The sequence below is a fragment of the Ruditapes philippinarum genome, unplaced genomic scaffold (genome assembly GCF_026571515.1).
Source record: "Ruditapes philippinarum isolate M1 unplaced genomic scaffold, ASM2657151v2 ctg947_1_1_1_1, whole genome shotgun sequence".
NCBI lineage: Eukaryota > Metazoa > Mollusca > Bivalvia > Venerida > Veneridae > Ruditapes > Ruditapes philippinarum.
In genome coordinates this window covers 211,716-226,402 of record NW_026861481.1, presented here as the reverse complement: position 1 = coordinate 226,402, position 14,687 = coordinate 211,716, and the positions used below count along the sequence as shown (strand labels likewise).

Below are 14,687 nucleotides of genomic sequence, written 5' to 3'. Positions count from 1 at the left end.
CAACTGCAATAAGCAGTGTCCAGCTTATCACATTTATTTCAGTTAAAGCGGCCTTCGGCTTTTCTAAAGGTTAAATATGCTTTTTCTTTTGATAAATCGTTTCTTATAATTGTCAAATCAAAATAATTAAAGAGGAAATTTTCCGTCGATGAAATATATTTACAGTAAGGAAACTATAAAGAAATCCCTAGATACCTCTAATGCATCGTTCAACTCTCTATATGCAAATTAGTAAAGGGGAGGTTTTTTTCCCGGTCTTCTTTTTTTAGAAACAATCGACACTGCCGCGTTATAATTAGCTCTCGACAGGCTGTTTTGAAGATTGTTTAGCAGTACTATGATACATTTGCAAGATTAAATTACTGAAATACTTAATTTCAAACAACACAGAATTGTTTGCCCTAAAAAAGATGAAGGCCACTTTAAATCAAAATGTTATATTGTTTCTATTTTCTATCATAATCTACGCGTATATCTACAATTATAACAAGAAATAATCTTATTAAAATCTATTACTGATAAAAACGAGAAATTACAGTTAGTTAATGCATCAATCCTGAAAAAAATGAAAATCATTCCATAAAATTGACAAAACACTTAAATTATACGGGTGCGTGTTGAATATAACCTGTTAAATGTGTGCATAAAATCCATGTAAGAAAAGTCTTCGTTGTATGCATATGGCTTTGTTATATTATCCTCTAATGCCCAAAGCATGGACATAACTGAGCCACTTGTGGCATTGGCCTCAAAATGGTACGCTTTGCCGACCTCTAGGTATACATCGGTATGATCTAACCACGCCTGTAAGTTTTAAAAACATATTGAAATGCATTTCTTTTTCTTTTCTTTTTTTTGTGTTTTTATGCATTTAATATTAATAAAAATCATTAACACTTTCCAGTCAAGTGAATCATATTTGAATTAACCGATCATTTTAATTAAAAGCAAATGAGTGCCTTCTTAACAAAATAATAATCATTAATGTACTAAAGGCATTTACTTTAATTACTGATACATTCGTTCTGGGTCTGTTCTCCTTCTAACAATGTAACAATGTGATCTTCAATTAATTGACAGTTGTCTAAAAAAGACATTAAGGGCTATCACTATTCGAAATGGATGTTCTTGTGAACAATTTTGGTACGTTTATACTCTAATATAGGAGAATATATACACTGGCAGTGAAACTTGTCCAAGCTTTATTAATACATATGTAATAAATATAATTTAACTGAAATTATAAAGTGAGTCTAACATTAGCACATCGCTTAAACAGCAAAATAAAAACTGCATTAAATGCAATGCAATATACCAAGCACATAATCTGATAATCTGAACCATTTTCGAATTATCATTATGTCACATGTTACGTCAAAACATATGAGATTATATCGTGTATACGCTAGAAACTACTTTAATAAAGAATAACTATATTGTTATAAACGCATAATTAAGTGTATTCATAAAAAAGTAACATATATAGTTTATATTGCAATTGCAACGAATAGCAATAAGGCGTGTTTACGTGTTTGTAAGGTGAATGTCAATTGTGTAGCCTTTTAGCGTACCCGTAGCAGTGTCTTGTATACATGTAGATATATAATATACAGCAAACACATTGTGCAAGATAATGTTTACAATTCTGTAGCAAACATCTCATATTCCATACGTTTAATTTGTGGTTTAACTTCTAAAACTCCTCTATTTACATGTTTTCTATTACTGGAACCTTACTTTTTTAATCTTGAAGTATTCAAATGATCTTCGTCATGATACAAATAAAATGTTTTACTCGTTTCTACACCTACGACTAACATTTTCATAAACAACACCATAAAATATGTTTATAATGCATACATATATTTATTACAATTCAATCAGATGTCATTACATTGATTAATGGTTTATCTTGTAGAAAGGTCTAAAGTACATAAAGTATATTATGTCTTTGTGTGTTAGAAATCATACATTTGAATGTTAAGGTCATGTTACGTTTGACAAGATGCTAGTAATCTATAATTATTGATAAAGATCATTCATTGAGGTAAACTAGTAATAAAGGAAACAAATAAACAAATAATAAACAAACGTTCGTACAATGTTATTTACTTTATTTATGTGTTCATTAAATAGTAAGAGAAACTGATATGAAAATGATCCCGTATGTGTTGCTCATATTCTAATTTACCACATAAAATGCTGAAACAGCAGGTGTTATGTCAATATGGCATTCCATGTTCTATGATTCACTACGTATAATATCATGTTATAAAAATATATGAATTTGCGTCACAAACGAAATGTCATGAATGCCAAAGCCTACACTTCATTTCAATTTTGGCGACACAGAAAAAATGATGGGGTGCACCATGTCTGCATCTACTTATGGCAAGGAAAGTTATCATTTCTTATATATTCATTTACATTTTTGTGAAATTTGAAACTGAAATATCTATAAATATCGGAGAAAGGACAGAGTTCAATTTATGTTTCTGTTATATGATCCATGCATTATGATTATAAACATTCCTTATCAAATAATAGTTTTATTTTGATGCATACACAAAATACTCTACTTACTTGAAAACCGACGATTTCATCGCCAAAGAAGACAGTTCTGTTAACATCAGGATAGGTTCGTTCACCATGGAATGAAGACATAGTGCAGATATAGTCATCAAGTTGTGTACTACCCGTCTGTTTCAATGTCATAGTGATTTCAGTCCCGCTAACAACGTGGCTGACGTCTAACAAATTTGGATCACATGTTATAGTGACGACACACATTCCATCAAAATCAAAGACCGTTGTGGTTTCATTAACAGTCGTGTTAAACCAAGTTAACGCAGGTTCAGATGGACTTACTGTTATAAAATGTTTAACTGAAATAAAAAATTATATATTTTTGTCTTTAGACGTATCTTTAGAGGTAGTAGATACGCATACGTTAGATATAAATGTAATATCAAATTTAGAATCGTTTTATTTTTCACCATCTTACTTTACTAATATCTACAATTTAACTGAAAATGAAAAATGTTATGAGCTTTATCCAAATAAACTGTTCATTTGCGACTTCTCGGAATGTAAAAACGCAAACAAAGATCATATTTAAACGTACCCGAGCAGTCTACATCAGAGGGTGGGAATGATCCACTCTCGTTGCAGGTTGTGATGTTGCCCCCGGAAACATAGTGATAGTCAGCATCACACGAGTAGTCGATAGATGTATTCCAGTCATGTTCTATCAGACCATTAGGCACATATGACGTGTGTGCTATAGGCGCTGGAGGGTCACATGTTATGACTGAAAATTCAGTGGCAAATGAAGGTGAAACGCATTATAATCACAATACACAAGGTGAGGATAGGGATAATTAAATTAATACAACTGATCTCTAGCTTTGATATTATTTCACTTTGCCTAACATTTAGCCAACGGTGCTGGTACGCGTTAAAAGGATTTAGCAACTAGTCAATATCAATATTTTTGCGTATTGGTATCTGAGTGACCATAATCCAAAGTAAACGAACAAGTAAGACTTGTTATTATATTATGCGCATACAATTACTGTATTGGTTGCGCATATTGAAAGCTGCATGGCTTCCGTTATAAGGTAGTCACAGCGCTCGCTGCCTGAAGCTAATCCGCCTAAAAAATGAGTATATTATAATAAACAATTTATATTTGGTGCTATATCTATAAGCGAAAAATTCAATCGATAGTATACACTACCAGATTGAACAGTATAATGATTGCTAACAGCACATGATAAAACACATGTGTTGGACCGTGTTTAACTACATGCAGAATGAATATAAACTGGAAACCTTATGTGATTATGAAGCCTTGTAATGCTACTTAAAACATTCCGAGGAGAAATACAGACATGAAAAGCAAATGAAATTATTGCCAAAAACAAAATGAATACAAGTACTTTTAGTCTGCAAAATGAATACAAGTACTTTTAGTCTGATATGAACAGATTCTAAGTACTAAATCTAACTGCATATATATATATATATATATATATATATATATATATATATATATATATATATATATATATATATATATATATATATATATATATCTATAAAATAATATATGAAAAAAGAGCTTTTACAAATCATTGAAACATATATCCTAGCTTTCATGTGATAATTTTCCCTCTAGATGCCTGCTATGCCTGGAAACAAAAACAAAAAAGTCATATGAAGTGCTGAAATGCACAATTACTCTACATGTATATGTGTTGTGATAGTGTGTATTTGTATGCGCGTGAATGTTTTATACAAACTTGTGCAGTTTGGTAGCGTTCCTGTCCACTCGCCGGTATAGTTACAAGTTCTAAACAAGTCCCCGTAGCTATGATTATAGCCTACCACACATGTGTACTCTATTGTAGTGTTAAAGTCGTGGGTGTCGGAGGTAGGCGGACTAAATGTCATGTACTGTACATCAATCTTGTCACAGGTTACAACTAGAAATAAAATATAAAACAAATCTTTGTCATTTGTTTTAAAACATGTAAGATAAATCAATTATATTGCACAGCATATTTTAAATACAGTGCCTCGTTTTGAACTTATTTCTAAACTACTCAGACAAATTCAGTGATAGTTTTGCACATATAGACTGTTTTGTAAAATTATGATGGTTTTGAGGTACACAGACGTTTTTTATCAACAACAAATGATCAAAGACGTACTGCCGGAAACATTTTCTGTAGAGGAAACCCGAGATGTAGTCAAAGGGCATGATCTTTCTGCAAAACAGTCGAGTTCGACATAATATTACTATTGGATCGTATGTTAAGCAGAAATGAAAATTTTGATGAGACATAAAATTTCAATTTATATTTCTCTTCCTTTAATGAATCTTATTTCACGGTTCGAAACCTCGGATATTTTTAATAGTACAATAAAACTGACAGAACATTTTTAAAAAGAAATTTACATGCGAGAGCCAATTAGAAATATGTTGGTTGTATGAACACATACACATTAAAGTATTGCTTTATCTAAACGTGGCATGCCAAAGTTTTGCTAACCGTCTTCACATGATAAGGATTATAGTCACATGCTAATTGATAGATTTTAAAATCTATTTCAATGGAATGAAAATTCATTATCTCAAACGCTTGAAAATAATTAATTTGTAAGTATTGTTACAGGAAAGAGCAGGTCCATACAGTGAGTTAATGTAATTCTGCAATCCTAATTATTTGACGGCTAACAGACTTTGGCGCATCACATTCAATTTCTGCAATGTTTTCTGTGTTTGTCGTTATGGACATGCACCATATTTCTGATTAACTCTCACTTTACGGGTTTACAATAAGAAAAAAATCGATCATTTACATGTACCCACCAAAATAAAAAGAAATCGTTGTTCTAAATATAGAATGTAATTCACAAAGAGGAAAGAAAATTAGATCAAAATTCTATACCTGATCAAATTCTCATTGATGTTCATGGTGCCATGAAACAAATATAGTATATCGAACTTCACTTTTACGTTCAAATGTTATGTACGGTTTTCTCTACAGAAAATGTTTTATGCCTTACACTTTCGATGTTTTTTATACAGAGAAAGACCTACTTGGCAATGGTATTTCTGTCTCGTCGCTATACTTGACTGTAATAAATCATGTTCAAATAGACATTTAAAGATAGTAAATGCTATGAAGATGTAAAGGATCGGCAGGACTTATGAAATATTAAGTATTGTATACCATGTATTCTTTATATTATGATTAATTTTTTGCATATTTGCTTACCAACACATACTGGCGTTATTGCAGACCATGTTTTAGTGTGTAGACAGTATGATTCAAGGTCACCAGAGCTATGATTGTAGCCTATATCACACGTGTATGTCACCGTGTCATTCCACACATAATCTAATAATGCAGGACTATATGTATTACGAACGCCATCTGGTGGGATTGGACAGTGAATAACTGAAAATAGATACAATAAAAAATAAGAGAACGGTTCAATAAAATAAAGGATGGAGCAATAATTAACTATGTTAGAATTGCATTAATTTGTCTAAATAAGAGTGACACAGTGTAGCACACAACTTACTGATATATACATATAAGGGAAAATGAATGGTGCAAATGACATTAAGTCTTTCATCGTGCAAACATTAAAGTGCGGCTTAAGTATGTGTTTTATTTATGGAATATAAAAACAATCTAATATTGACATCGATCCATTTTATATTACATACTTGTACATTCCGGAGCTGTTCCAGTCCATTCTCCGAGTTCAGTGCATGTTCTTGTGTCATTACCGCTTGTCAGTTCGTAGCCAAGGTTGCAAGTGTATGTCAGCTTGTCTAAGTAAACATAAATGCTTTTTATCAGATCCAGCGAAGATTCGTTTACAGGTGGCGGGACGTCACATTCCACAACTGAAAAGAAACATATTAAATTGTATCACATCAAAATGTTTTAAAATAGTATAAATTGTACAAAATGTTACATCTTGTGAAAGTTAACATTTAAGTGACATAGCGATAAAGAATAAAAAGGAGGGACAATTCACAACACAATGTATGTAAGATGCGCATGCTGATATTTACTAGTATATTAAATACATGTTTGATGATATCTGTCAGAGTAAAAGAAAACAGAATAACAACATGATTCCTTTAGCATTTTAAAGAGAGCTTACTTTTCAAACCTAACCCTGCCTTGATCAATATTATAATACGATATATATACAGTATAATAGTTGGTTGGTTTGATTATGTGTGTGAATATTTTATACAAACTTGTGCAGTTTGGTAGCGCTCCTGTCCACTCGCCGGTATAGTTACACGTTCTAAACAAGTCACCGTAGCTATGATTATACCCGATATCACATGTATACTCTATTGTAGTGTTAAAGTCGTGGGTGTCGGAGGTGGGCGGACTAAACGTCATATGCGGTACATCTATTTTATCACATGTGACAACTTAAATAAAATATAAAAAAATTCAAATATCATTCTTTACTTGTATAAACCTGTTGTTAAACACTGATGAAAATAATTTAGCGAAAATCTTCTCGTCAAAACTGTCCGACATGTATATATTCCATTACTCGACAGTCAGATTTATTTGTGTATATCGCTCTGTAGTATTCGGTAATGGACATAGCTAAAAATAGCATTTTCATTGATTAAGCTTTTACGGAAATAGTCGAACATTTTTTATTGGGTAAAAAAGATATTCATCCGCGAAATTTGTGATTGTAACCTCATATTTCTATTGACTAATGTAAACTTTTAATGCACTGTAATTCGTTCACTGCCTACATTAAAATTTATTCTTTCTTTTAAATTTCTGGTTTTTAAGCAGTTTTGAGTGAGAACTACTTTGCGTTGTTAGGTCTGTGAGGAAATTTTGTGTTAGACCGTGGATGTTAGATATGTATTTACTGATCTTGCGATCAGAAAATACAAAAAGGAGGGACAATTCACAACACAATGTATGTAAGATGCGCATGCTGATATTTACTAGTATATTAAATACATGTTTGATGATATCTGTGAGAGTAAAAGAAACCAGAATAACAACATGATTCCTATAGCATTTTAAAGAGAGCTTACTTTTCAAACCTAATCCTGCCTTGATCAATATCATAATACAATATATATACAGTATAATAGTTGGTTGGTTTGATTATGTGTGTGAATATTTTATACAAACTTGTGCAGTTTGGTAGCGCTCCTGTCCACTCGCCGGTATAGTTACACGTTCTAAACAAGTCACCGTAGCTATGATTATACCCGATATCACATGTATACTCTATTGTAGTGTTAAAGTCGTGGGTGTCGGAGGTGGGCGGACTAAACGTCATATGCGGTACATCTATTTTATCACATGTGACAACTTAAATTAAATATAAAAACAAATATCATTCTTTACTTTGTATACTTATAAAGTAAATTGATTTGCAAGCTTCTAGTTTTGTATTAATTGTTCATCTACTCAGAAGTTTTGTATATGATCCTCAGATGGACGAAATAATACAATGTTTAAAACTAGTGATCAGTCTAAAGACAATGAATATTCATTGTTGTAGGGATCGTAATAATTTTTGCAAGATTCAGAAGTGTGTGAAATATATTCTTTATATTAAGGTTGTATTTTGTATATTTGCTTACCAACACATACTGGCGTTATTGCAGACCATGTTTTAGTGTGTAAACAGAATGATTCGAGGTCACCAGAGCTATGATTGTAGCCTATATCACACGTGTATGTCACCGTGTCATTCCACACATAATCTAATAATGCAGGACTATATGTATTACGAACACCATCTGGTGGGATTGGACAGTGAATAACTGAAAAAATAAGGGAAATGTTCAATATACTGAGCAATGGGAAAATGTTTAAAGCTTTAAGTCTTGTAAGTAAAGTATTGCAAGTAAAGAGTGACACACAAAATAAGTGTATGTTACTACTGTTTTGTAAACATTTAATGAAAATGATAGGTCATTACTGCATTTTATCTCGCATCGCGCAAACATTTTAATCATTGTTTGAAGTAAAAGTGTAATTTTGTGTTTTTGTTTAATTTATAAAATAACCTAATTGAGATAGCTAATCAATAGATTTACATACTTGTACATTCAGGAGCTGTTCCAGTCCATTCTCCGAGTTCAGTGCATGTTCTTGAGTCATTTCCGCTTGTCAGTTCGTACCCAAGGTCGCAAGTGTATGACAGAATGTCTGCGTAAACATAAATGCTTTTTACCGGATTCAGAGAAGAATGATTCACAGGTGGTGGTGCGTCACATTCCACAACTGAAAATATGATATACAATATAGTATCACATCAAATGTTACATACATTTTACAAAACTGCATAATGTGAAAGTGTACAGTTATAAGAATTTGCAATTTAAAATAATAAAAGGCAAGATTCGATATTATAAGATATGTTTCTATATTATACTTCACAAAATGAAGCAAAGGCCTTTTAAAGAAAATCTACCATAAAGAAATGTCATAGAACAGGGGAAGAACGAGATAGTATAGATAAAAAATGTGACTGTATCAACATATTCAGGTATTCGTTTACGTCATAGGACGAATCATGCTTACTTGTGCAGTTTGGCGGGGTACCTCCCCAATTGCCTGTATGGTCACACGTTCGTGTAGCATCACCGTCTGTCAGATTATAGCCAATCACGCACGTTGACGTAACCGAGGTGTTAAAGTTGTACAATGTTTGATCAGGAGACACAGTAGCATGGGCTTCGGTAGGTTTGGAGCACTCCATTACTTACAAAAAAGATATTTATACGTTTTGAATGCCGAGAAGACGATGTTATTAAATGCTTAAATAAACACTGTTCAAGCTTTTGTTAGTACAACATAAGACAAAATAACCCACTCCAGGGTATCTTTTTATGATAACCGTCAAGTTAATATATTATTTCTTTTTAGATTTAAGAGTATGGGCAAATAATGTTTCTAGCCAATTTCCAGCATATACTAAAAATTTAACTTCTCAGTATATAGCTGACGGTCGTGTATAAAAAATTATTAATACATTTATTCAAACCTTATAGTTTAACTTCTAAATATACTTTAAAGATCATTGAAATAATATTATACTATATACGTATACATCAATGTATTTCTAAAACGATAGTCAGAACTTGTATCATATAACATTTTTTAATTGAATGAATTGGAATTATATCTGAAAACAACCAAAATGCTTACTTTTACAAACAGGTTTGGTGTTAACCCAGTTAGCATTTTCGTCACATCTTTGAATATTATTGCCACTAAAAAGGAAGTATCCGAAGTTGCAAGTAAAGTTCACCGTTGTGTTATAATCATATTTTGCCAACACGGGGTGATATGTGCTGTCAGTTATATTGGCAGGTGGATCACACGTAACCACTGAAACAAAGAATTCATTCGACAAATTGTATATTTTTGGAAAGGGCATTTATAATTCATAGTAAAAAGGAAATGATCTATAGAGCAAAGTTTAACAGTAAGAAACAATGAAATTTTCATTAATTCATTTAAATAGTTCAATTTATTTTATTTCATTTTTCCACTTTTGCTGAAGAATATACATGACCCTATCGTGAGTTTAGTATATATTTCGTTTAAAGATAAACACTAACCACCGCAAAAGATAACGAGACCCGCCCGTTATTGGTGTGAAATATTTCTTTATTTCGTCCATTTATGATTGCGAAAATACATGTTTTATACCTGAGAGCTAAGATTCCTCGGTACTATTGAAATAAGTTCTTAAAAAATTGTTATTTATGTTTGAATGCAGTAACACACATATTCCATGGTACATATGTCATTGAAATAGAAAATTTTATATTTTAATTAAAGTGTTTGTTAAATAAGCTAATCCATCAATTAATTTGTCTGAATTTAACGTACATGTGCAATTAGCCTCCGTCCCATCAAAAGTTGAAAGTTCTGTACATCGTCTGGTCGCATCACCATCAGTTCGATTGTAACCGAGGTCACACGAATACGAGAGGGACGTGTTGTAATTAATTTCAGCCACATTTGGTGTAATTGACGCATGCGCAGGTATAGCAGTAGGACAGGTAACAACTTCAATCATTTAAAGATTGGCATGATAAATGTATTGCAAATAATCAGTTATAAGGCAACTTTTGTTGAAAAAAAAATCACAAATTATTCAGCAACTTTCAAGTAGAGCAAAACTTATCACCTATTAAATCAAAATATTATATTATAATATTGCAATAAAAATATATGTTTTAGACTTAATATGGCATCCATTTTAATTGAAAATATATATTCATTCTACGGGTGTAAGAACGTTTAAATGGAAAAAACTGAAATAAAACATATTCATACGAAGTACATAAAGCATTTGTTGTGCGGCCGAAAAATGATAAAAAAATTTCTTTCAGCAAAATATGTGTATTAAAATAAGGTTTCAAAGACTTTATAACTGTCGGTTAAGCAAGTTTTCAAACGTTTAATTAAAAGTCGTACAAAGTTAACCTTTTTGCAAAAAATAATTACGTTTTGCCCTCCATCCCTACCCGAGAAAGATATTTTACAGCAAAAATTAATACATTCAATCACGTTTTTTGCTTCAAATGATATGCAGAGTTGTTTAAGCAGACGACAATTATAAAGCCTGACAAAAAAAATAAAAGAAAGCATCAACTTATATTTAATAAATTTAATAATAAATAGCATACTTATGAATATATGTAAACATATATATGCATGTATATGAAATATGGGAAGCTATAGTATGTGCTGACTATATAAGGCTTCTTCATGCAGCGCCGCAGCTTTTTAAGCCAACCATCAGCAAAATGATGATATTTGATTAAAGCATTGGTGCATGACTTTCTCGTTATGATTAAAGTATGAAGTTTCGCTAACTTATATATCAAACAAGATGTTATGACCATTCTATATAATATTCAACGGCACATATAGTTTTCCCCTTAATTTATATATACATGCTATTTAGATTAAATGTAAAAAAAACACAACATTTCATTTTTAATGCCTATATCAAATTAAACTTCATTGACGTATCTTTGGCAATAATAATTTGTTAGTGATTGATTAAAGAAAATCAAATCTTTAAATAATCTAAATGATATTTTAACATATTATGTTATATGTGTCTTCTATTATACATGTATGTATCATTACTTACTGACACACTCTGGTTTTTCTCCAGTCCAACTACCATTATTTATGCACGTGCGATTCGTGTCACCAGAGCTGTAGTTATATCCTAAAATGCAGTCATATACTACAATGTCACCGAATTCGTGAAGAATTTTGTTAGGAGTTGTTGCCATGTAAGTTGAATCGTCTTGTATACAAGCAGCAACTGTAAATAATATCATAATTTAAACATATATAATGAATACGGTAATATAGGATCATTTTAACGGTCAACTTGCTAATCTAACATTACTATATACTTGTATAGTACACAATTGAAAAGTGTATCAAGCTTTAATACAGCTGCTTCTTGTAATGTTTGAATTTTGAAAAGAAAGAACAAGTCAAAAATACCAGGCATATGTTTGTATATTTCCTTAAGAGCCAATGTTGCATGTTAGAAATAATTGCTATACGGTTAAATACCTAGTTAAAAACAGCCTAATATTTTTTTGTAAAACATTTTATTCCGTTTACGAAAGCAACTCATTGATAAATGAGACATTCAGTGTTATAATAGAAAAGGACAGAATCCCCCAAAGCGGTAAAAAGTGGAAAATATAGCAGGCTGAAACTGCAAGCTGCCCTTTCGAGAATCGACTATAAGATCGTAGAAACAACATGTGACCGTTTATAAATCTTATAAAAGTACTTCATAAGATATAGCTTTATACCCTTTAAATTAAACCTCGAAAATAAAGTCATTTTGGACAGGGAATATGAAACAAGAAAATAATTAGATTACATAATTATGTTTTGATAACATATTTTATCGTAACCATTAACAGTTATAAATCACTTGACTACAACGTAATTTTAATTGCCTTTCTTTCCAAATGTTTTCTGGTATGATAAACTATTCCCATAAAAAAAACTTTAGTTAATCAAGCAATCAATCATGTAACACCAAACATTTATCCTATGTCACGTTTAGCACATTTTTGTGTCGAGAAAGTATCAAACTCTAAACTACAAGTCTAAGGGCTCGATTACAAATACAAATACTGACTAAATCTTTGCATGATACTTAAGAAAAACATGGTCCCAACATTATGCCCTAGAATTTGCATATGTGTTTACGATGAGCGTCTGTATACTAGCGATCATTATATTAGATAATAAGAAGATGTTTACTTGTACAAGTTGGGGCGTCGCCCGTCCAGTTAAAGTCTTCTTTACATGTACGTGTGAGGTTACCAGCAGTATGATTGTACGACAGGTTACAGCTATAAGTAATGTCTGTGTTGTAATCAAACTTTACAGCAGGTGACTGAGAATATGTGGAGAACATCACTGTCGCTGGCAGGTCGCACCGTACAACTGTAATATATATATTATTATGCATATGTTTCTGTTAAATTGATAACATAAACATTGTTACACTTCTAGTGTCGCTTGAAATAAAATACATGTACAATCAAAGTATATAAATATATAATTAAGGTTCCTACAATGTATTTTTTAATTATTTTTTATCAACAAGTATAACAATGTATCATAGGAAATAGATATCACGTTCCGTTATAGCTATTTTATTTGAATTGATAATTTCACTCTTAGTACTGTTTGAATGTAGCATCCAGTCACCATATAACAGGCATACCTGTATAACTGTCGTATTACAATGAAACCAACTTACTTACTTCAAAAAATATCTATGTACGTCATAGCGCCAATGTGTGGGGCGTACAATTGGCATAATAAGTCGTGAAAAATAAGCGTTCAAAATTTGATATCAAATAATGTATATAGTATCATTGCAATCTTGATAAAGGTGTCTATTATTGTTTCATATAAGTTTTGTATTTAAAACAGACTTACGCGAGCATATAGGTAGAGTATTTGTCCATGAGCCATCTGTTTGACATGTTCTGGTAGCGTCTCCAGCACTAATATAGTACCCAATGTCACATATGTAAGTTATTGTATCCCCAAACTGCGTTATGACATCTGGCGGATTATAACTTCCAAAAGAAGTATTTTCTGGTATACACGCAGCCACTGTAAACAATTTCAAATTTAAGCCACCCAATTATCATTATAGTGCATATCTAACATTTTAAAGACCAAGTATTGTATCAATACATTGATGCATACCACGTTTGAATGAAAACTACACAGAATATATATAGCAAAAGGTATCAAAAATGTAACAAAATGAAACGATTTCTAAGGTGTGATTCATTTGTTATTGATTTCTGCAATCAACTAATAATTATAATATGAACACACTAAGAAAGCTTTCCTTTAGAATCTGAATTTTAATAAAATAAATTGCACCTCTTTGATAAAATGGTTTGTTATGAAAGAGGTTATCTTTTAAGATTTACCTGTACAAACTGGTAGTGTTCCAGTCCACATAGCTGAAGCATTACATGTTCTTACCAAATCTCCATCCGTTTGGTTAAAACTTAAGTTACAACTGTATATAACTGACGTGTTAAAATCATATGTCGGTGTGTCGGGAACAGCTGCGCCATTTGCAACAACTTCTTTTGCACAAGTTTTAACTGGAGGAAAAAATAACAAATGTAAACTTGCAGTGTGCTTTCTCTGTTATTATGAAAAAAATACGTTTATATGTGTGCTTAAAACAATTGTGCCGAAAATTACATACATTTTGTCGGTACATATTGAGAACATTTGAAAAACAATGACAAAATGAAGCAGTGAGGTTAGTCATACGCATGATTGATAATTTAGAAATATTTATCGAATCTTTGTTTGGATTGATTATATATTAATGAATAGCAATCCGCAAAGCAGTCTTTAACGATATGGTGTACATCAATATTCTTCTTTTTTTCTCTTTTGCATATTCAACTAATTTTAACATGTTGCCCTTTTGAGCGTAGTATTCCTTTAAGATAATAAGTTAAAACTTATATGTATGTGCGGGTATAGGTTTCAAACTAGTACGTGTTATATCAGTATTATATATACACAGCCAGCATTTATTTTTACTTA

General features: G+C 31.5%; 1 protein-coding gene across 1 annotated transcript in view; it reads right to left on the bottom strand.

The window, feature by feature from the left end:
- The window catches only part of LOC132715776 (uncharacterized), a 43,189-nt gene that overhangs the window by 7,286 nt on the left and 21,216 nt on the right, over window positions 1-14,687 (bottom strand). The window contains exons 11-17 of the mRNA XM_060698841.1: window positions 14,051-14,230; window positions 13,542-13,721; window positions 12,855-13,040; window positions 11,707-11,886; window positions 3,125-3,310; window positions 2,584-2,885; window positions 629-804 (exon numbers count right to left, since the gene is read on the bottom strand). Coding sequence (XP_060554824.1) covers window positions 629-804; window positions 2,584-2,885; window positions 3,125-3,310; window positions 11,707-11,886; window positions 12,855-13,040; window positions 13,542-13,721; window positions 14,051-14,230 — 1,390 coding nt within the window. The remainder of the gene's footprint in view (window positions 1-628; window positions 805-2,583; window positions 2,886-3,124; window positions 3,311-11,706; window positions 11,887-12,854; window positions 13,041-13,541; window positions 13,722-14,050; window positions 14,231-14,687) is intronic.